Source organism: Anas platyrhynchos, chromosome 3, assembly GCF_047663525.1.
Source record: "Anas platyrhynchos isolate ZD024472 breed Pekin duck chromosome 3, IASCAAS_PekinDuck_T2T, whole genome shotgun sequence".
In the NCBI taxonomy this organism is placed as follows: domain Eukaryota; kingdom Metazoa; phylum Chordata; class Aves; order Anseriformes; family Anatidae; genus Anas; species Anas platyrhynchos.
Genome location: NC_092589.1, coordinates 29,177,636 through 29,202,469, shown reverse-complemented (window position 1 = coordinate 29,202,469; position 24,834 = coordinate 29,177,636). Strand labels below are relative to the sequence as shown.

Below are 24,834 nucleotides of genomic sequence, written 5' to 3'. Positions count from 1 at the left end.
AAATCATCCTGCCGAGGAGTCTGTAGGGAGACATACCAGTCTTTCTGCAGAGAGAGATCAATGAGCTGTGGAGACATGCTGGCCAGGAATCTCCCTTTCATCTAGATATACACAGTGTGACACACCAGGTGCCAGCTTAACTGCTATTCTTACGGGAATGGGCAACTTTTACATTTGAGAGACAAATACTTTATTTGATTTTATTTTTTTATTTTTAGTATAGATTATTTTTAATGTGTCAAAGATTTATCATGGGAGTTAAAGGGTTGAATAAAGCTAGCCAAAAGATATTCTCTAGTTTAGTGTGATGCAAGATAACAGGGACTTACAGAATTTTACCATCATGTTGATCCTGCTCATGAACTCTCTTCTGCTGGCATCCCTGACAAAGTTATTCTTCGTTCAGTGATGTGCCTTTTCATAAAGGCAAGGGCCAGTGTGAGTCCATGAGCAATATTCACCTTATGCACATACTTAAAAGGTATCCATATCTGCCCGTGTCCCCCTCTAATTTTCTCCTCCTGTCTAGAAATTCATGTTTATTTCCCCTATTTATGTAAATCTTTGCAAGTTGGCACAGGCCATGGAATGGCAAATGTAGTCTGAAGAAACTGGCACTTAGGACAGGAGTGGGCAAACGAGTGTCAGTATCCCATTTGAACTCTGAGAAAGGGAAGGTGGATCTGTGGCCTTGTAAAAATGCTTCTGCCTTGAACTGTTTCTAGTAAGCTCTGAATCTGCGTCTAAGGACTAATGATATTGACCTTTGATAACAATGGATCTTTTATTTGTTCCAACTTCATTTAAACATAAAAGTTCTTAAAAGACTCTCTGCTTTTTTGTTACTGTCATAAACCAGGATGCGTACCCCATCTGTAAAGAAAAGATGAAGTTATGATCCTAATGATGCTTGTTGCTGCCCACACCCAATGAGATTTTTTTCAAAATAATTGTATTTTTAGCTACCAAGGATTTGCAAACTCTATATTTACACAGCAGCTGTTTCACCTTTTATTTTTCCCCCCCCACTCCCCCCTTTTAATTGATCATAACTTTTCAAGACTTCCTTCTGCAGAGGTTTAATAGATGAATACCTTTTCAGTCTTAGGACAGGCTGCTTTTTCCTCATTCCTAAGAAAGAAATTGGGTCTGAGCCTGTAGGTCTTTGCTGGACATCAAGAAAAAATAAAATATTTCTCCAGTGCTAAGCTGGAATAATAAATTTAATGCCGAATATCTTTACCTCAGAAATATAAAGAAACCAAGATAAAAAAGAGAACAAAGACAGAAATTTATGAGAAAAGAGTCAAGGTATTAACTTTTCCAGTTTGCATGAGACACCTGCTCTCTCTACAGGAGAAAAATATGAATTTCAATATTGGTGGTGTGATCCCTTAAGAGTTTTCCTAAGGTGAGACTTTTGTATAATTGTCACTGCAGTTGTGCATTATCTGACAGTATACATTCAGAGGTCAATATACATCTCAGGGTATTTAGCAACTGAATTAAATGTATAGGTTATGAGGATGCTGAATAAGCATAAGAAGTTCGTAAGGTTCAAAATCATATTATTTTTTCAAACAGCATTGAAAAGGAATTAGGCAATATGTCAGCTCTTGTCTTTCTTGCTGATCACATATGAAGTGCAAGTTTCATACGAAACCTTCAGGAGTTCTCAAAGTACAAACACAAAGTATATCCTACCAGTGACAATTTAGAAATATAATGAAAGTACAAAAAGACCAACATTTAAGGACCCGAACCACGCCTCGTTGAGTTTTTGTTTGCTATATGTTGCTTACTGAGAAAAAAAAAAAAATTACATTTTAAACTTTCATTTAAAGGTGTTTAGCATCAGAAATTTAGCCTAAAATATTATTTTAGAAATTTATAAATAATCCAGATGACAATTTTGATTGGATTGCTCCAGTTAGGCTTTACAGAGTGACTACAAAGAATAGTATGGTTAGGAAAACCTTTTGGCAGACTTACTCTTTCACTGTAATTTCGAGGTGCATTTTTCTTTTTATTGCTACTGTATTTTAACAGTTTATCATGCATAATTTTCTCTACAGCTGGTATTTTCCAGATCTGCTTCATTTCATCTGACAGAATTGAGCAAAAGCAGTAGAAAAATTTGGAAAAAATAATTTGTTTTTAACCTCACACCATTTTTCTACATTTTTTTTTTCCTCATCCTCTTCTAAAGAAATATGAAGTCTGACACTTCAGTGTTTATCTTTTACATATAAATGCCTGTGAAACCAATACACAGTTTAAAATGCTGACTGAGAAGTGTTTTAAAAAAGAGTTGATTCACTTGTAACAAAAAGTTGTACCGCCTTAGGAAATACAATCTATGAAAAGCCTTTGAGTAAATTATTGTAAAACAGTGTGGCTCATCTTTACAGAGACTAAATAAGAAACAGTCAATATTAACAAGTAATTCCTTTCCCTACACAGTCTATACATAAACTGAGATATAAAATATTTTAGAAACAATGCCCAAACTATTCTAAAAACATTCTAAATATTCTAAAGGTTTATTAAACTAAATATCAAAGTAGTGGAAGAAAAGGGGGAAAAAATGAAGATGATTAACCTAAAAATAAAATCAAATAAAGTTATACTTTTTATAAATAACAATCATAATGTAAGTATGCTACATGAGGCAGTGGCCTCGGAAATAATTCTTCAAAGGTGGCAATACGTAAAAAGTTTCACCATAAATGTGACTTGATTTTTTCCACCAATGAAAAAGCACAGAAAGTTACTTTGATGATTAATGGTCTAGCCTGCTCTTCACCTTTAGCAACAGAAAATAATGCAACTTATCTTACTCAGACAGGAAGAATTAACAAGTGTTCACTTAACAGGAAATTCTCACCTTCTTGAGGGTTAATGACATTTTAATGCAGAATCAGGATTGCATCCCTCAAATTTTACTGCTAAGACATCCATATATTCTAGTCACCAGTTACTTCAATTTAAAATATATCCCTAGCATTCGATGGACATAGGCCATCACAAATCAAGATTTCTATTAAACACTTTAAAATGTATTACACTAAATTCCATGCTATGTCCTAAACAAACAAACAAGAAACCCAAAACATTCATTCAAGAATATCAACTGAAGAGTTAAAATCCTGTTTCTTGATTTTTTTATTTACATTTTTTTGTTAATTTCAATGGCAACAGGCATGTTCCTGTCACCTCAGCCTCTGTCCATACAGGCTGAGATTTTCAAAATCATCATAATTATGTTTTGTATATTCTTACACCTTTAAGCAATAATTAATATTCTGTTTAGATTTTTCTCCTCCTGAAATTTCAATACTCAGAAACCTTCATATAACAGCATTCTTCCTATCAATAAGAACAGTGGAAGGATCAGGTCAGGCAAACAGTCTAAAGGACAACATCCGATACCAGGCTGAACTATGATGGCAGGCAAAATGTTTTCCACAGAAAGGCTTTGATGAAACAGTTGTTTATCAAATGGAGATACTTCATTTGGGGGAAAAAATGTACTACTTGGAAGATATTTACTCTACTGTCAATTAGGACAAAATATTTTAGTACCTAAAAGGCAATGAAGAGCACTGAAACAACACTGTGCCAAACTTTTCTGAGGTGAGCACAGACAGGAAAGGTTTCCAAACACCAAACCCTGCCTCACCTCAACAGAGTTTACAAAGTGGAAGATTGGAACTTGACAAGACATGTCAACCTCTAAGTAAATAAATAAATAAAGATCTATCTTTGATTTTCAGGATGGATCATTTTCAGTTTTAATTTCAGTGACTTCCTGGTTTGCAGCTACACAGTCCTGCCTGTACCTCTGAGAAAATCTCCTCCATTCCATCTGCTCTGAGCCTCGGCCTCTTTGCTGTTCTTTCCAGGAATATCCCAGTTTCCTTTCCCACTGTAGGCCCTTTTTCAGTATCCTTTCATTCCCTGTCACATCCCCAACCTAAAGACATTCTTGTAGGCAAACATGATCAGTTCCTTTCAGATTAAAAGGCACTCTTGGCCTAGAAGGGATCAACTTGGCAGACACTTTTTCCCTGCTGCTTCAACGCATCCTGTTAGTGTATTTGTACATGGAACTGAAACAAAAAATTAAATGATTGTATCACAATACTATTCTTAGCTTCAGAAGTGTACAAAAAATAGGGGGAAAATGGTTAGTTAATTTCTTTTAATTAATTTCTTTTATAGCAAAATATTTTGTAGAGAGAACATTCAGGGGAGCTTTGTAGGGTTTATGTTTGATTCTAGAATAATAACCTAGTACTTTGGAAAACAAAAGGGCAGTTTTTAAAATACTATTCTATAGAGATAATACAAAATGAAATTAACGTGTATTAAGTTGGCAACTAAGTCTTTGCACAGGAAACTAAAGATAATATTTAGCTGTCAAGTCAATTCTGAAGAGATGTACTTATTTATTTAAAATTAAGTCAGTCAGTAAAGTGAAATACACCCCCAGATTGCTGCTGTATTGCACTAATATTTGTACCATGCTTGTGCAATTGGAACAGAATATTTTATATATATATATATATATATATATTTTTTATTTTTTTTTTAACTGAGACAGTATTCATTCCAAAATGTATCCACTTACACTAAATATATACGGTATATATGATACTGATCATATAAGTGCCTAAGGAAAGTTAACAATGATTTCCAAAGCCAGATGTCTGTGACATTTACGCAGGGTGAGTATTCTTGAAGAAGAGACTTATTCTTATACAATTACCGAAATATGGACCGATACCAATCATTTAAAGAACCTAAAGCTTTGGTCCTGTTAATGTTAAGGCACAGAAGTTGCTTCATTATCTGTACAATGAGATCACTCAAGTTGCTAACAAATGGAACCATGTTTACAGTTTTCGTGGTTGTATTTAATTTGTCCTTATATGACATTTATTACTTTTTAACAACTAATTAATTCTTGGCATCATTTTTATAAACAAAGAATTACCACTATGTAATATCTGCGTGCAGATGAAAGCAAACTTCATAGCTCTTCTAATACATGGAACAGACATTATGGCTAATTTTTCAAAACTACAATCTTAATTCTTTATGTCATACATACCACAAGGCACATGTCCGTGGGGTTGTGATTTGGAATATGGTTCAGTTTGATTTTTCTCCCTCAAGGTGGGATCAATAGACCTTTTCTTCTCTCTTTTTGTTTCCCCTCCTTTTTCCCTGACTTCAATGGACAAATATTTACAGGTCTTGCCTTGACTTGTTTTCAGTAAATACATGAATGGGAAATCTTTTTTTTTTTTTTTTTTTAATCAACTTTCAGACGTGAAACAAGTTTCTTATTTCTTGAATTCATATAGGCATAGCAGTTATGTGTTATACTAAAAAAGTCATTCACATAGCTGACCTGAAAAACTTTAGCAGAAATTGTTATTAATGTCCCATTCAAAAATTATGACAACTAGGGGGAAAAAAAAAAAAAAAAAAAAGACTGAGAAATTCCCAGTGCTAATGAAGTGAGGGTGACTGGTACAATTGCTTTCAATAACATTCTCTGAGAAAAGCCTTTGAACAAACAAACAAATGTACCTTTCCTGAAGAATAAGTTTGTTTTCCTTCTTCCAGAAGTCTTTGAAGTCAGAACTAAATTCATGCCAAATACTGAAGAAAGAATGTGGAGACACCTCTTTCTCTCCCATTTTTGGTTTCATACAGAAATACGCTGCAGTTTCCAAAAAGCTGTCAAAAAAAAAAAAAAAAAGAAAAAATGACAAATGTGTCAATGATACCCACTGACATAGATTTATTTTTTTCCCCTACTTAACACTGACATAGCATTTAATTATCTTTGGTAGCAGATCTAAAATATAAGAATATAAAAACAACAGTTCTCAGCTCTTAGTATACAGATAAATACATAATACAATCCTTCAGCAAAGTTAGGATCTGGCATTTATCACAGGATCATAGGTTCTGTTTTTGACCAAAGTATTTTCCATTTCAAAAGCTAAAATTAGTGCACTCTCCAGAGGCCTGCATATCCAGACATCCACGCTTGACAGTGCTTTAGTGTTGTGTTTAATGCAATTTTCAGATATCATATTCAATGCCTATAAAGACTGAAAATGAAGTTGTTAAAGGTCTGTTAAACCTACACTACAATAAATTGGGATAGATGCATTAGATGGGAGCATACACAAAAATATTAAGATTCCCACCTGGGCACAACAAGAAATTATGCAATGAAAAACTAAGCCAGAAACAACTATGCTAGAAAGCAAGTATCTATCATTCTAACAGAACAATCTGCCATTTGCTTCTGAACACAGCAATTAAATTTAACAAATTTCTGAATTTGAATTGCTTTTATTTCAGATTTAAGAACATGTAGAAATATTATATTGAATTATATAGGGAGGAATTACCTCAAAAACTAGTTGTTTCATTAACTATTATTCCATTTCATTTGTGAGGTAAAGTTCTGTAAATACTGGAGCTTTTACAAACATATTTCTCATCTGAAGCTTAACACAGAGGTCTCTAAAGAACCAGTTATTTCATGAAAACTCTGGAAGGCTGTCTCTTGAAATATAATTCTGGATGCTTTGCTCATTGATCTAGTGCTACTCTATTACCCCTATGAAAACTTATATATAAAGTTATATATAAGATAAATATATATATAATATATATCACAGTTTTAAATATTTTAATCTTGGGAAAAAAATACAATTCCAGTTCAATGGATGTAAATGTCATTTTAGTCATAGACATTGCATCTTTCTACATGGACTATTGTATCATAAAGTATTTAATGGTCACAGATTTAATCATTCAGAATGGTCGGCCTTACAAAGTCTCTGAGAAGTCTCTCTATTTCTCAAAATTCAACATATATGTAAATGATCCTATTTCTGAATAAGAAGGTCTACAGCTAAAAAATGGTATCTGTTTACCAAATTCTATACACTTTTTCTCTTAAGTTATATATATATATATATATATATATATATATATATTATATATATTCCATCTGCTGAAGTAAAATGAAGTTGTAAAGATCAAAGATGTTGCACGTAAAACATTAAGGACAAAAACATTCTCACTTTTACATCTATTATACTAATACTCAAATGCCACATCTCAGCACACCATTTCTTCCACTCCCACAGTTAGCCTACCAAAGCAGCATGTTCTGTGACAGCACTTCGTTAATCAGTAGAATATCTGTTTTGAATTTCTCTAGCGCAGCCCCCCCGCCCCCCCCCCCAAAAAAAAAAAAAAAAAAAAAAGATTTATAGATGGTTAAACTACAAAATCCCATTCTACTTGCCTTACTTGACATTTTTTCTCACAGGTTTATACCAGGTAAATATTTATCATGAATCCTATGATCGCATAGAACTACTTATAAAGAATATCCCTGACATACATCAGTCAACTGAATGCTGCATTGTATTTTCAGAAGTTTTGCTTTTTTTTTTTTTTAAACATGTTTTCAACTTTTTGAAAGACTAAAGCAAACACATCTGGGAGATCTTTTTGGTTTTCCTCCCAGTCTCCTCCCCTGATTTCTAGTTATGGAGCTTGTTAATAGGGGAAGTCACATAAAAGGTTCCTGTGATTTTTCAGAATGAAGTGGCAACATTTCTGAAGGAACTTGAGGAATAGAGTAAGAGAGAGAGAAATACATAGGCATCAGCTGAGTCAATGGCTTATTTTTAAGGAAGCTGTCTGAATGAAGGTCATTAGTGATTTGCAGAATACAGAAAGACCAGAAGTTAAAATAAGATGCCTTGACCTGAGAAATCTCTCTTCAAACTGTTCTGCAAATGACAATAAAGTGAAAAGAAACAGACAGTAAATGTCTATCCTAAGTAATGCTTTTAAATTTGAGGTAACGAGCTAGAATTCCATTACAGGAAAACATCCCACAAGACGGGAAGCCAAGACAGAGTGAAATTCATATTGTAGAGGAGTATGTTCAAGAAAAAGTTGATGACTAACACAACCAGCACTAACGTTTACTGAAGACCAACTGGATAGCCAACGTTTTTTCTCTGATGACTAAAAATCTCCCTGAGGACCACTTGTACAACTAGTGCAACCTTATGCACACATACAGCTGTGGCTAACAGCTGTAACTTAATTTCTAGACATATAGACAGAAATTCTCAGCCAGTTTGCTTGTCTCCCTTGCCTCCCTGGCAGTTTTTTTTGGAGGTAAGGGAAATAACCTGTTTGTGAAATGTGGAACAGCAGCAAGGTGCAGGTTATCATTGTTAATGTGTCACACCTTTTTGATAACTGTTAACAACGTACAAGGTATCAGCTGCAACAGACTACAGAGCACAAGTCTCCATGAATCAATTTATTTTTTCTATATATGCATATCTAGCTGTCAAAACAGTTACTGTGTGTATATATATATATATATATATATATATATACGTACACACATTTCAGCTGGAGGGGTCACCCCTAATTTAGTAGTTATTAGTCTCAGAGTGCATTTAGAAGATATATAGAAATCTGCTTGCCATACTCTTGATGCTGTCATTTTTGTACTACAAGACAAAGCGGCATAATTCACAGATGAAAGAAAAAGCAAATAAAGTGAATCCAAATGCATCAAATAATAAAACACACAGCAATAAATCCTCCTATTATAATGCTCTTTAAATATCTGATTTGGAAATGTTTACATACATCAAACTAGATGTCTCAAAGCTGAATCCAGGAGGAGACGCACATTTCAAATACAAAGAGAAATTTGGATGACATTTTCATAACCCTAAGAATAGATATTATTCAAACCTCAGCCAGGCAGCAAATACCTTTTCTCTGGTGCTTTTGAATGGGTTCCCCCATAGAAATTTTCCTGTTGATCATTCAGCAGATTTGGAAACAAGACATCTTTAAATACTATCAATACTGTTCATGACTGTACATGCAGGCACACAGACATTTTGAATCAAATAAGCAACTAGAGTTGAATGGGTTGTGTTGCTATAATTAATTTCTGCAGGATGTAACTTTGGGAAACTCATCTGATCTTTCTGGATATCATTTCACCTATCTGAAAAATTAAATGTATTACACAAACAGGTATTGCAAAGCTTGCTTAGTGGCCATTTCTCAAGTGAACAGGTTCTTAGTTTTCTGTAGTCTTAGAAAATGTATTAAAGGAAAAGAATGTGCATTAGCGAAGAGAGAGTAGTCATGGAAGAGGGAAGGAAGGGCATGCAAGTTATTTTCCGGGATTAAAAAAGGTAAAAGAGGTCAGCGGCTTTGCTCCAAATAGCATGACTTTGAAAGCCTGATTAAAAGTAAGGCAGTGATGTTCACATCCTGACATGGCAAAAGCCAACTTTTTAAAATAAATTTCAGACCAGTTTTCATATTTCACATGTTGGCTCTGAAGAAGAAAGATATAAATGAAATCTCTCAGAACAGTAGAAGAGTTTCCCATCCATGATAAATGAGTAAGGAAATAAGATTTCTCACTTTCTCATCTCTTAATTTCCTTGGTTAAACTGTTTGTGTAATTCATAAAACAAAACAAAACACACTGCAGACTGAGATGACTGTACTCACTGCTTAGTCAAATGTGGAAATTTGATGAATCTCCACCATTGTAAGGTTTTTTTTGTGTGTGTGTGTGTGCTCCCTTGTGTACAACTATGAGACTATGCAAATTATTTTTTCTACTTGGAGGAATAGAAGAAGTGGATGCACTAACAGCCAAACCAAATTTAATCAGGGGTGTGTGTGTGGGGGGGGGGGGGGGCAGAAGTAAATCATAGTAATTGGCTTATTGACAGCATTTCTAGATAATAGGTCTGATCCATTAGGAATATTTTAAGAGCAGCTATGAATTAATCAATTTTTCCATTCCATTTTGAAGGTAGTAAGAATTCTAAAGTTCATACAATGATTTAGATTCAAGTCTGCTATACGTGATGTATCAGCGGATTAATTTTTTCCATTCACTTGATCAGTTTATAAAGATATATAGGATATATTTGTATATGTGGATGTATATAAATTCATACAGTAGGTCAAGCAAAAAGGGGGAGAGGAAATAGAGCAGCTGGAAAAAAAAATGAGACAAGTAAAAAAGCACTAAACAAAAAGCAGTAGTAATTTCACATCAGTATCAGTTGAAAAGGCTTTTGTGGACAAAAAAATAGCAAAGTAACAGTAGGTTCAGGCATGTCCTGAATGACATTTCTGAGAAATAGTGAACAAACAGTTGCACACACACACCTGATTTTCACATACAGTATATTAAATCACCTGTACAGTTCATGTTTGAATGTGTGTTTAAATGTAAAAAAAATTGATTCATCAATTTTGCAATAGAGACTCTGTATTGTTTAACAGGTTATATATTTTGTTTTAAGTTCAAATCTGGATATTTTGGACAACTTGTATTTAGGTTTACAAATTGCTAAGCATCACGTATGCACATTTGAAGTTAAAAACAGGTAATCTTAGTGGTGGTACTGTGCTAATTGTTGAAACAGTTGTGTTGCAGAAGCAGTTCTGACTCAGGTAGGAATTGCAGAAAATTTTTCTCCTTTAAAAACACATTCAAACATATTTGTATTCTTGCAAGTGATTTAGTTTTCCATATACGGAAATAATACATGTGTGTTGATGTATGTATTCACCATTTCTCAGAAATGCTGAGGTATATTCCAGTTTGATGAAAGTCATAGGTAAAACAGAATTACACATAGTCCACCAAAAGAAACCAGGTAAAAAAGAAGACAGAAGACTACACATATCTCTTACTGATTTAAATCTAACATGAGTTTGATTTAAAAGCCAAACTGATTTGGCAGACCTGTAAACCCATGCAAAGTTCTGCACCTGGATTTATGACTACAGAGGGAAGAGAACAGTATATAGGTAACAGTAGATGTTCCCTGGAAAAGTTATCTATGTGAATCGTCACATTCAGTCTTGCTTTGTTTTACAAATATGAAAAGGTTTTGTATATATATATTTTTTTGTGTTCTAAACAGCTGAAAGCATTAAGGAGAGCTAGTTATATGACAGAATACAAATTCAGCAGTCACAAAATTATATGACAAAATATGAAACAGAACCATCATCCTGGTAATTGAGATAGAACAAGTCTGTGAGAAAACTTAACATGCACAGCATCCTAAAATGCCTTGCATCTTCTATTGAGGACCCTCTATGTAGAGAGGGTCAACAGAAGAGGACCCTCTCTACATAGTAACCCTAGGTCACTTTCTTTGTTTATTTTTTAATAATACCATTGCCTCTACTCCATGCTGTACCATGTCCTGCATGATTACAAGTGAAAAAAAAATATATATAGGTTCATTCAAAATATGCTGAACTTATATTTTGATAAGATTTTTTTTTAAAGCAGTATCCTTAAAAAAGTATTAAAAATTGAGATAATATGCCAGCTTAAGTAAACTACCAGAATGATTAATCTCTTCTTCCTTTTGCCAATTTATATTGTGTAACTATGGATTTTGTAATATCGTTCCTTAGAAAACAACGGTCTCAAGGGATTTTTTCCTTTCCTCTAAAAAAAACCTGCCAAACATTTGCAATGTTTTGAATCCTATGTCATCTCCCTCATCTCTAGTCCCTTACCTCCTATAAATTTATATTTAAAAGAATAGTGTTTTAGTGCTCCAACTAGATGAAAATTAACAGTTTCAACAACAAAATCATCCCTGTACCTTTGAGTTACTATTTTTTCCACAACAAACACCCAACACGAAACATACAGAGAAGGAAAAAGGAAATTATGTTTTGACAGTTCAGTTTGCCTCATTCATACAAATTTTGTTTCCCGTTCCCACCCCTAAATGGCTAGGAAAAAATTAGTTTTAATATTCATGTAAAATTGTCAATATTATCAATTGTATACATTGACAAGGTGCTAAATAATATTATAGGCAAGATGAAGTTATCTTAGCAGACAGAACTTTTCTAATTACAAAGAATAGAGTGAAAAGTTGTTCTGCACAGACTGAGTCACCTCCAGCCATCTAAAAATCAAAGGTCCGGAAATGTAGGTTAGAGGTATCTTTGCTACCTTCACCGTATTCTATACTAAGAATTGATTAGCCACAGCAGACTCAAGAAATGGGGTTGAAACATTTCAAAATCTGGGTTGACGAAGTGAAAAGGTCTTTGCATGCATTTTTAAAATTCTATGCATTTATCTTTGAATTCCTAACTTATCCCAGTACACTCTCTTCATAGCAGTGACAGTATCTTTGTTTAGATGAGGAGAGAAAATAGGTAGTATTTTCCACAGGGATCAAGTTTCAATGAAAATGTGACAGCCATTGGGGTTGATGGAAAGATTATGCTACATAACTCTATTGCTCCAGACATCTGAATCATTGATATTCACACATTAAAGCAAAGCTAAATAAACCATAGTCCTCTGGACATGAGGAAGTCTTTTCAGGCCAAAGGAGCTGTTCCCATCCCTTCTTCCAAAGATTACGAGGGTTTCATGATATTTCTGGTGATCATTGCACTGTTTTCTTTGGGATAGAGAACAAACTTTTACCTCATCAGCAGACTGATTAAGGTAGAACAGTCTTACAGGCAACAATTAAGAAAAGAAGCAGGTGCAAGATTTCCCAGGAGAAGTGTTCGTTTAAGACAGTGCAGAAGGGAGCAGGTTTGTTAAAGCATTTCTGAATCTGCTTTACTAAGGAAGCCATCTCTTCAAAAGGAGGAAAAAAAAAAAAAAAACTGCAACAATGCTGAGGAACAAATCGAGGAAGAATAGCAACAACACTTTTTTTCCTAGCCACTTAATCTCCATATATGAGAAGCACAGTAGGGTTTCAGCAGCAGGCTGAGGCAAGCACTGTATTGTGGAGGGGCTGATGGCAGTATTCCATCAGATGGAAATTATTAAGAAAGGAATGACCTATATTGTATAAGTTATTACTGGACAGTTCCCAGATGAGTTAATAGAACTGTGACCTAATTAAACCACATCCTTTATGTCCAGTTTTTCCAACTGCATGTACATGACAAATATATATAATATATATTATAAATATAATATAATTAACCTTAAAGTAAATTTTAAAATACAGCAAGGAACACAACAACTCTGGTGGCAAATGAAAAGAGTGAAAGCAGAAGTGGTATCCACATTTAAGTCACAGTCATTGCAAATGCTAACACCATACTATAAAGGTCTTAAAAACAATCTAACTAAACAACTCTGGTGGACCATACAATGAAAGAAAAAAATCTACTGAACATAATCGTAAACTGAAGCACAATGGAGAGTCACTGGAGCTAATCTCTCACAAGTCTCACTTCAGCTGTAACAGCTCAAAAGGAATATCTTAAATTTTTGAAGACTACTCAGTGAAACCACCCGCTGGAAATAGAGTAGAGCTGAAAATAATGTGTTACATTTAAAGATTTTAATTTCTGTGTTTTTTTTTTTTCATAAATTTTATTAGTCACATTATTATTTTTTTTTAATACTGAATTTAATGTTATAACACTAGGTTTTTGTATGAATGGACACCCACTATTGAAACTATATTGTTATCATTGATACTTAACTTTATTGTCAATGTTACTTAGTTGTGTAACTGTATTTACACCATAAACTAATTTCTTATTTTTTACGGTAAGATCTAAGAGTACGTCCTCTACATAAACTGCATATAGTACTATACTATGCTGAATATTAGATCTCAAATTGTATGCCAGTCTACTAAAAGCTATAGTACCATTTGTTCATACTAGCATTGAATGCCATTATACGGAAACAACTTTAAAACCAATAAAATGATTTAAGCAAGAAGCCCAACAACATCAAAAGAAAAGATAATGCTCTTACACACACACATACAAAAAAAATCAATCATGCAAATGGTTAAGAACTTGCACTCATTTAGCAAATATTTTTAGAAAAGGACAAAGATCAGGGAAAGATCAATTACCCATATATCAGAATAAACTTTTTGACATAACTAAACTGCTGGCTATGTTTCCATTACTGCATATTTACAGGCCTCGATATTTCGTCAGAGACAGGATACTAAACTAGAATGATCCAATCTGTTTAACAGTCTGTAAGCTTCTTCTATACATATTTCCTTTTCCCACTGAATATTCACTTTTTGCTGATGCAACTAATGTATACCTCCAGCATGAAATGTATTACCATGAGGAATTCAAGTACACATGCTCGGAACCACACAGCAAGAAAAGAGACCTAATAACTGGAAAGGAACCAACAAAAAACAAATGGCAAAGGAACAGTGAAAGATGGAGGCCAACAGCATACTCTTATCTTTCAGTTAAAAGCATAGTTGTTATTATTATTGTTATTATTATAAATATCTCCCTCTGTTCTGAGCTTTTCACCACTTTCTTTCAATCACTTACTCAATTTTCACTTCAACCTTACAATTCACTTTTGGAAAAAATCCAAACTATTGTATGGAGGGTAGTGAAGCAGGAGGAACTTTTACTGTTTTAAAGGATTACCAGACTTAGGCGCTACATTTCTAGGTGTTGCTTTTCAGCATTGCCATTGTACCATAGTGTCTGCTATTTCTCTAAGTGTCATCAACTTGTCAGCTCATGAGCAGGTGTAAAGGCTTTGTTCCTCCTCAAATGTAATGTTCAGTACAGCGAATGGAAGTCTCTGAAAAATGTCGTGTCAGGAGTACTTTTTATTTTTTTATTTATTTTTTTTTCCCCAGGGAATGCAAAGGTAAACATTTCTCTTCAAAATTCATGTCATTTGTTGCTACAGCAAGAAAGCAACAAAACATCACTAAATGGATTATTAAAAGTTCTGAAAACAGAAGAGGTGCCTGAGAGGCAGCACTCAGGAAGCACTTACAAGACTGAAGATCACTGGAATGTGCAAGTAATGTGAGCAAATTATAAAGTAAACCAAATAAAAATATCCTGACATGGGAAGATGAGCATTCTGTACCAAACCATACACATCTGAAATTCCCTAGTCGATACAAATGTCAGAAGGCAGTAAGTCCTTTGTTTGACTTTTTGTAAAATATATACATGCTATCAGAATGCACTGAAATTTACAGAAAAAAAATAAATTTTTAGATATTTTTAAAATTAGTGACGTACACAGAACCATTATAGTAAGTAGCATAGCTGTGTATTTACCGTTCATTTCCTGCATCAGAGCAGGAAAAAAAAAAACAACTGAACAGTTTCACCCTAAATCAAGACACAGTTAAATCAGACTTGTGTCTTGGTGTTATGTTATCACTTAATTCAGGGTTATACTACCTAAAATATTAGACTTAAGAGGGTCTATAGTGTTTTTAAGAGATTCTTAGCATGCATTGCTTCTTACGTGGACTTAGTATGAGTAAACAAACTGAGCAATTCTCAGAACAATTGATTTTTCTTGCCAAAAGTCAGACCCTCTATTTGAATTCATTATGGTTCATTAGGATTCAGCTAAATCCAAAGCTTATTTAGACTATAATAGATATTACTGCTCTGAATTTAGAATCTGATGTTTCATTGAGTGACAGATAGCAGGAATAAATGAAGATCTTCTGAATTTTTCTCAGGCCTAAACCAACCACTTCCATTTCAATCTGTGAATGATTCCAAATGCCTTATTCCAAGAAGATATATAGCATTGCAGGTAGAAGGACAAAAAAATTATTAACTATTTCAGTGGAAGAGAATCAGTGTTCCAGTCTGTGTTTATTTTGTTATATTAAAAGACCATAACCTGTAAGCTTTCCAAGGAGATCAGAACTAAACACTGGGCAAAGTATTATAAGAAAGTAATAAAACTACATGCTATTCCTTCATAACTAGTGGGTACACAAAGGCAGAGACTAGTGACCTCCTTCATTTAATGCTGTTTCTGGTAGTATTGGTCTGATCGCTTAGCTGTTGTTTCTTCAGGAACCAAGTGCAAGAAGAGAAGCAACTAGCTTATTTCAGACTGTAAACCAGCAAAATGTTTTTTCCTTCTGATACATTTGCCTTTTATCCTAGCATGGTAAACAAGACATCAGCTATCATACAACATTTGACAATAACTTTGATGCAATCTTGGTTTCTATTTGCTGTAGATACTGTGGATCAAACTATCTCCTTCTACAACTGATAACAAACGATAATTGTTTGTATCTAATAATTCTAGTGATTCTATTTTTTTTTTCTCCCTGCTTAAAGGAAATATCTTTCTTAAAGATTATAGGCATTTAAAGCTAAGTAAATGAAAATATGGAAGATATATGGAAGATATACAGAAAATATATAAAAATGTAGAAAATGTACAAAAATGAGAATATAGAAAACACAGAACATTTGTTATTTGGTGTTGTATTTCCCAATTTTCAAACCTCATTTTTAGTTATAATTTTTTTTAAGTGTCACTTACATTATTTCCAGCTGTGTGAATTGAGCACATAGCTATGCATCTTGGTGCATAAGACACAATCTAGAAAGACTTCAAATAGGAAAAAAAAAAAAGGGGGGAGGGGCTCCTAAAATAAGAATCATCTCTTTCTCTCCTCTTCTCCTCCTCTTTTGCTTCCCCTGTGTTCCTCCCTCCCCAGTGTTTTTTCGTTATATATATATATATATATTTTTTTTTTTACTCTAACTTGTCACGTATTTGACAGTTTCTCAAGTATTTAGCAATGAGGATCTAACTGGAAAGTGCCAGGTTCTTTTTTATTGCACTTTATCAATATTGTTAACAGAATGATGTAATTGTTTGGGGTTTGGTGAAGACATTCCATGTCACTTCAGTGTTAATACCAGGCTGGAGCCTTCCTTGTCTGCCTGCGTAAGCTAGATAAACACAGACCTGTGTGCTTTCTTCTCATCTCAGGATACTTACTCAGAGAGATCTTGGAACATATGCCTATTGCGAGCTAAACATTTCACTTTTCATTTTATCCATGTGCCAGAAATCCATTCCTTGGATAAACACTTTACATACTGACACTCTTAAAGTTACTAAACACGATAAATAAAGAGAGAATACATCATTTCAAAACCGATTAAACATTTTCTCACTTGTGACAAATGAACAGCTATACACTGCATGGAGTCCCTGGAGCAGACATTCCATTTTCTTTGTCTTTATTTTGCGTGGAAGATTAACTTTCCATTTCAGCTCATCTATTGCACAATTGAGCTTTTCTAAAATACACATTGCTGCATTTTCCCCAAATCATTATTCATTTTAGAAACGTTTTGGTTGTTACTGCTGCAAGAGCTGTTCTTTTAGACTTCTGTGCTTTTAATGGAGATATGAGCTTTAATATTTTGTGCCCAAGCTAAAAGAAGGAAAATTTGTAGCTCTTACTAAAAGCTAAAGAAATGTTATTTTGGGGCAGACCTGAACTTACATGTGAGCTGAAGTTATCCACTTCAAAAAGTAAAATCCAAACACACTAATCACATTAATTTTGCTCCATCTAATCCATCACTTTTCCTTGCACCACTTGCTTGTCTGGTCATCCTATGCACTGCTGTTCTACCTATGATTAGCCAAATGTAACTAATCTTTCATTTAGCTTTTTAAGCTTTCACCTTCTCTTTCACCCCCTGCCAAAAAAAAAAAAAAAAAAAAAAAGAACCCAAGTATTTTGTTTTTAAGACCCTTTAAAGATCTTGATGCAATAAATAATAAATACACATAATACCAAAACTACACCAAGAACTTGTCTTCAATATTTTAACAAATACCACAAATTTGATTAAGAATTACAGTGTGTGGGTGGAAGGAATAAAGAAAAATGTAGTTTACATAACAGTAAAAAAAAAAAAAAATTGACCCTAGATTTTTTGTTTTAGGTCCCAGTGTATTTCCTCGTGTGTTCTATAAGAACTTTTGCATGTGATGTCACCAATGAACTAGAATTTCCTTCTTGGACAAAATACTGTGCAAAGGAGATGCTACACTCATCAGCAGAGGGGAGGAGAAAGAGTTAAGACAAGTAGGATGGAGTAGGCCAAGCTGACTGAGGGTCCAAGGAGCAATTTTCTTTCTTCCCCCTTACCGTATACCATATATCCTAGCTATAATGAAAGGAATATGTTGATATCATGGTTTCAGTCAGGAGAAAAATAAAAAATAAAAAAACAAGACTGGAGAATTCGACAATGACAAGTCACAAGTTTTCCAAACAGATTTCAGATCCCTCTTGCCCTTAGGAATCTGTCAGCATTGCACATATAGTCTAATCCATATTCTACAGGAGAAAGTTTCCTCAGCAGAGCAGTCAGAAATCACAAATCTCTCTTCTACTAGGTTTCTTCCCTCAAAGTTTTATTGTAAAGGAATTTTTTAAGAGTAAGAATCATGTAATTCAGCAGTTAAACAAGCTTCAGCAATTCAGGAATGCCTTTCATATACTTGAGCAAGAGGTACAATACTGAGCCAAAGCAATACTCCCTTTGTTCCATTTTTTCCATCAGGATCCCACATCATTGATATACCCACTCAATGACCTTTCAAGTAAGGAGGGAGCTTCTAATGACAGAAACATCCACCTTTTCAGGTACTGTCTTTATTACATGGCCCATGGGTATAGACAGAAACTACTGGTATTGGTGCTGTACCAGGAGAGTAGTCACCCATAACGTGACATTGTAGAAGGTAACAAATCAGGACATCAGGGCCATAGGATGGCATACAAATCATAACTAGAATCATTTATAGTGGCATATTTTACTGTACATGAATTAATGAATACAGCTCTATTCATCAGCATATATTCAGTGGCAGTTGTAGTTAACACAAATGAAAGATGCTATTCTTAGTGAACAGAAAACTAATACAGACTAATACAGTTTCACCAAATCTGGACTAGAAATGGTGCGTGACATATTTCAGTCTTCTGCAGGGACAGATAAAAGTGTGTCCCATTTAGACACTGCTTCTGGAGAACACTGCCAGAAATTAGAAGAAACAACAAGTTGTGCAATGCAATGAAGTTCACAATTTTGAAAACTCTCAACTGTACACATCTGTAATGAAATTTAATGAAGTATTTCACTTTTTGCCACAAAAACTATCTGAATATCTATTAGCAATACTACAAAGGAAGTCACATTCAATTATACATATCATTAGCATATTAAAAAAACAGATTGCCATTCCACATTTTATAAGTTCAGGAAGTTGTACCTAATGAACATTATCTGTCTGGGGAATGCTATTTCTGTCAAATCACTATGATTTTGGCATGGAAGGAACAGTTTCCTTCATATTCTAAGTTTGTTTTTACATAAGGTATATGCCTTTTATACCGTAAAGGCAAGTGTCTTGCACTAGTTTTTTAAAGGACTGCACATCTATATACCCTTTTTTTTTTTCCCTGTTCATCAAGTTGAAATTGACAATAAACATAACTTCATTTTCCAAGTGCATTTCTTCCACTATCGAAAAATATAACATTGGATTCCAAAACAGCAGCTTCTAAAAAAACACTTCCTTCAGAGAAGGAGTTTAGCACGTTGCTCTTTCTTACCTTTTATGTGCTTCTGTTAGTGACTTCTCTTCATTTTCTTGGTCTAATTTAGCTGAAAAAAAATACAGGCAAAGAATTAAAGTGAAAGATAAAGATTATTTATTTTTTTTTAAATAATGTTCACTGTGAAATTCATAAGTCTTTTATTCTTTATTTTATAAAAACAAGCTGAAGATACACTCAAGTATAACAATTCTGAAAAAGCTACATGAAGTCTGATATCCCTAGATATCCCTAGAAAAATACACACACTCCTAAAAACCCTCAAAACAAGTGCTGTGTTTTTTGTTGTTGTTTAAATCTTGCAGTAATATAAACAATATAAAGTCATGAAAGTGACTTTAAAGCAATTCTTAAAGTATGACTCTGAAAACAAAAAATATGGGAACTTGTCTATCAATAGGGAGGAAAAGCACAAAGCATTCGATTTCATAGCTTTTCTGTAAGTTACTTGATAGATAAAAATTGTCTTCTCCCTCCCCTCCCCCTTCAAATAGCTAGTTAGTTTATGAACTAGGAATTCCTAAACAGGAATAAATTATATCAATTAGTGAAGTACTAGCACCATAGTAGGCCCATATCAAAAACATTACTTTCTATACAAAGGAAATTATTGCATTGCCATTATGTAAAGAAAAGTCAAAACCAGCAAGCTGTCATTGCCACACTAGTGAAAAATGATCAGTTTCTCACATCTTCTCTCATTCTACACTACATACCAAGTTCAGTTCACTTAGAAACACTAATATGCAAAATCTACAAGAACATACATATTAACCTAGGTATCAACAACATGCAAAGCAATAGTACAATCTGCTCTCAATCTGTGCAAGTGTGCTTAGATCAAATTTATACAGTTATTCAGTTATCACAATTTAAATCCATTTAAGAGCTGCACGTTTTAGCTAAAATCTTTGTAGTCTGGAACTTTATTTCCTTTTCATGTCTGCTGGAATACTAAGCTTTTAATTTGCAAGAGGAATTTTAGAATTCAAGAGAGTCATTGGGTTTGGGGGCATGAAGAGGATCTGAAGTGTCCTGAAGACAAATAAATATCAATAGTACAGAATTCAAAGAGAAAAATAAAAAAGAAGCATAAACTTTAAAGCTATTTCTCATTCCCTACATTGCTTTACAATAATAAAAAATATTTTTCTACTTTGTTGATGCACCACATCAACAATGTGGTAGGAAATCAAAAATAGGAAATCTAGATTTTAAATTTGACAAAAATAAGAATGGAATTTTTAAGGTACAAAAATAATCATTATTTTTTCTATTATGATGTTTCTACCAGCAGCACTTTACAAACACACACTTGCACATAGACGTGAAATCTGTAGCAAAGTTACACAAGTGCAGTTTCCTATTCCCCCCTTCCCCTCCACCCCCCCCCCAAAGCCGGAACAAGGATCCGAATTATGTCTGATGCTGCAAATGATTTTTAATAGTAGTAATGTAATCTGCTGAGCTGGGTGAGCACTGCTCATTTTACCCACAGCAGCAAACTTTGTATCTAGCAATTGTTATTTGAAGACTAAGGCTCCATCGTTGTTTTGTTTGAAGTGAAAAAGAAATCCCAGAAAACCACAGGAAACTTGAGGGAGTACTGGGTAAATGTTCTCAAGGAAACTCAAAAGAACGTGAAGCCTGCCTGATTACGGGTTTCATTACTGACTTGAAACTCGGCCCAGATTCTTCAAAAGGTTTCTGAGGGCTCAAAACCCTTCTGAGTGAACCTGGGCCCAGTGTTGAGTGAATCTGGGCTGACTTATAGTTTTGCTTGAAAGCCTTGTCTTGCTTTGGATATGAAACCAGGTGAAACCTGGCAGCTTTGACAGATTTTTTACTTCAATCCTGAAAGTCAAGGTATGATTTGTTGTAGAACCATATGGTGCAAGAGAGAAGAAACTCCACACAGACTCCTTGGATGAAGGGAGAATATATAATTTTACATTAACACTTTTACTAATGTACCTTCAGATACAGTTTCTAAAATAAGCAGTGCTGTTACTGAAACATGTAATTTGAAATCCTCTCAGTTAAATAATGCTTGTAAATGGAGGCTAGCATGTTCCAGCTTAGGATAGTCTTTTAGTACTTATATCTGCTGGATAGAACCCTTTTTATAATCATACAGGATTGATTGGACATAACATCTGAACTGTCTAGTTTTGGCTTTTTCCTCATCCCCAACCATTCTACGCATGCTTATAAACAATTATTTACCTAAAAAAGCAATAGAGCAAATATTTTATAATTATTTTTTTTTTTTTTTTGGAAGAGTGCAAGTACAAATTGTACAAAGCTTATAAGTGTGTTAGAATGTTTCCATGCTGCAACAACTTTTTTTTCTTCCATTCTAATTTAGAAGTATGTATCTGTACTTTCAATCATTTCCTATAGAATGGGTACTACACAAGGTACTACACAAAGAATCTTGAAAATCCCTGAATTATTCAGGTGTATGTAATAGTTTTTGTTTGTTTTTAAGCTAATAAGCACATATACATAAGGCAGTTACTATACTCCCCGAGATTTCATTCTGCATCAGATCACCTCTTAGCATTAACAGTCTTGCAAGGAAAGAGTTTTCTAAGAGAATTCCCTTGTAGTCTGTTCCAAACATGTGATGACATGACACCTCTAAATCTTTTTTAATGTTATCAAAAGGACATTATTCAGGTGTGAATCAGACTTGCAATCTATTTGCTTTCTTGTTTTTCAAGATGAAAAAGAAAGTTAAAGAACAGTATTTAAATGTTTCTGCTCCAACAAGATGACAGTTTACACCAGTGGAAGAGAAGAAAACATGGTACACACACTCAAGGATCTGTCCCAGTCCAAAGTAAACATTTAAATTACTACTTCTGTACTAGTATACAGTAAACAACTGAAAGCTGTGGACAATAGCTAGTCAAAGACATTCACTCAGATTTAACAGGATGCTTTCTTCCCTTGTTGGTTATCAGAACAACAAAAGTTTTATTGTCATATGCGTACACTGGAATAACTACTAGATTGCTAAAGTAGCTAGAAAGTCTGCTAAGTTCTGAAATTGGCCACTGACATGATCACCTAATATTAGTGGTTGCTGGTATTTTGTCATACTAATTGCTCCATTGGTAAATTATTTTCAACCCATTTTTTCTGTTTCAACAAGGGAGTAATGTTTTTAATACAGTTTTTCCTCAAAAGCTCCAGGTATTTCTGAATGTTACAGCTATGACAGATTCAGCCGAAGATTCCCCATACTGCATTAGACTTTTCCATTTCATTGAATATAATGCATCTTTACTGTCACTTCTTCCTCCAAAGCAGTACATCACAACTGGTAAACAGAGTGCCTGAAAGGCACTTTCTTGTCATTCTTTCTTAGCAGCCTATATCAATTAAGTGCTAAGTACAAGCTGAAAGGCAGCCATGTGGGGAGAGAAGTGTTGGAAGAAAAGTCTGTTTCCTTTCACAGACGAGAACTTCTCCAACAGGTGAAGCAAAAAAGAGAAAATCCCTACCCATTTCACAGTGAACCTATCATGACAATAGCTGGTGCAGGAAAACCTGTCATCTTCAAGGGTACCGTGGCAGCTGAGCACATCAGGGTACGCAGCTCAGCCACTGAAATTTCCCCCCTCTCTCTTTGTCCTGAAGAAGCAAGACTTCTTCAGAAAACTTCAGAAAGTCTTACAGCTTTTCTTTGAAAAACATTAAAAGAGGTCTTGTAGTCTCATCTGATTTTGTATATGTTTATATATAGAAATATATATACTTCTACTGATCACATCAGGAACTTTTTGCAGGCCCTTATGACAGATGCAGAGGTTCCCATTCATGGGTCAGTAATTTTTGCCAACTAAAAATATTCCATATTTTATTGACTCAACATCTTTTCCTCAACCCCCTGCACTGAAATTAGTGTTATTGATCCTTGACTCTAATTTTCTGAACTGCCTCCAAAGATACTGTTTCAAATCTAATAAATACCTATAAAATCTATATCATACCCGGAAGTATAAGTCCAGTTAGTATTTCACATAATGCAGAGGGGAACAAAAGGTAATACTTAGATTTGTAACTCTGCCTACATACATTCAACACATTGTAGGTCTTTTTATGCAGCTCTCAATCCTGAAAGCATATATATCCTGTAAAATCTACTTATTTGAAAAATAACCTCAGGTCATATTGACAAACATTGCAATATTGAAGAGGGAACACTTTAGAGTGAAAATGACCTCTCATAGAACAAGGAAGAGAAGATGCCTTTTATATTCATGACACATACGAAATTAACTTACTCCTTTCTCACTTTTTCTTTTGAAAGCATCTCTTAATGTCTTCTTATGGGACAATGTTCTACTGCTTGCCTGCTTTTTCTGTTAAGATATCTTCATACTATTTCATGTTTGTCCCCATTTACTGCAAGCTCTGTACTTCCTAAATACTTCATATATTTGGTCAAAATTCAAGTACATTCCTTCCTCCCTATATCATTCCTTCCAAGCGTGAGGGTTGCACTATATCCCAGACTATTAATCTAACTACAGGTTATATGTATTTCATCAAAATTTAAATCAGATATTCTAATTTGTAGCGTTACTTTTGTATTTGCTTAAATCTACTGTTTGATGTTTAATAACCGGGACATAAAGGTTGCTTTAATGCAATCAAAATGCTATTTCCCACAAAGCCTCACAAGTGATGTCTAATTAATTTAATGTATAAAAGGTGTCGTCATCAGCATAGATACACAGTCTAGAATGTTAACACACCATTATTGTGTTTGCTCTTCCAATTCTTCTATATTCCAGTCCTGCAAAGGTTACATACAAACTTCTGCAAAGGCACATACGTGAACAGTCATACCAACGTGATCTACACAGTTAAGAAAACCTGAAATGTTATACAAAACCAAATGAAAGAATGAAACACAGGCATTCTAGAAAATTACAGTGTTTAGCAGAACAGTATTGTTCACTGGTAGGTGAACATTTTGTGTGCATGTATGGTTTGTTTTTGTTGTTATTAATTTTTTTAGAAGCCTAGATGATTAAATGAAATTAAGAGGGGGTTCAAAGCTAAGGATATAGAAGTTATTTTTGACCATGAATTGTCCCTTCTGATCATGACAACTGACATTTCAGACATATTATGCTAAAACCTTTTTAGGAATCAAGCCACTCTGTGAACTAAGAATGCTGCCAAGTATATTCTCATTTTCAGTCCAATGAACTTTTTATATCAGTCTCTTCTAAATGTAATCATTATACTTTCTGCATTAAAG

At 34.1% G+C, this 24,834-nt stretch overlaps 1 protein-coding gene across 3 annotated transcripts in view; it reads right to left on the bottom strand.

Annotated features, from left to right (window-relative positions):
- The window catches only part of FMN2 (formin 2), a 181,234-nt gene that overhangs the window by 13,880 nt on the left and 142,520 nt on the right, over positions 1 to 24,834 (bottom strand). For all 3 annotated transcript variants that reach the window (XM_072035606.1, XM_072035605.1, XM_021275158.4), the window contains 2 exons: positions 19,551 to 19,602; positions 5,602 to 5,751 (listed from right to left, as the gene is read on the bottom strand). In XM_072035606.1, the coding sequence (XP_071891707.1) occupies positions 5,602 to 5,751; positions 19,551 to 19,602 (202 nt within the window). The remainder of the gene's footprint in view (positions 1 to 5,601; positions 5,752 to 19,550; positions 19,603 to 24,834) is intronic.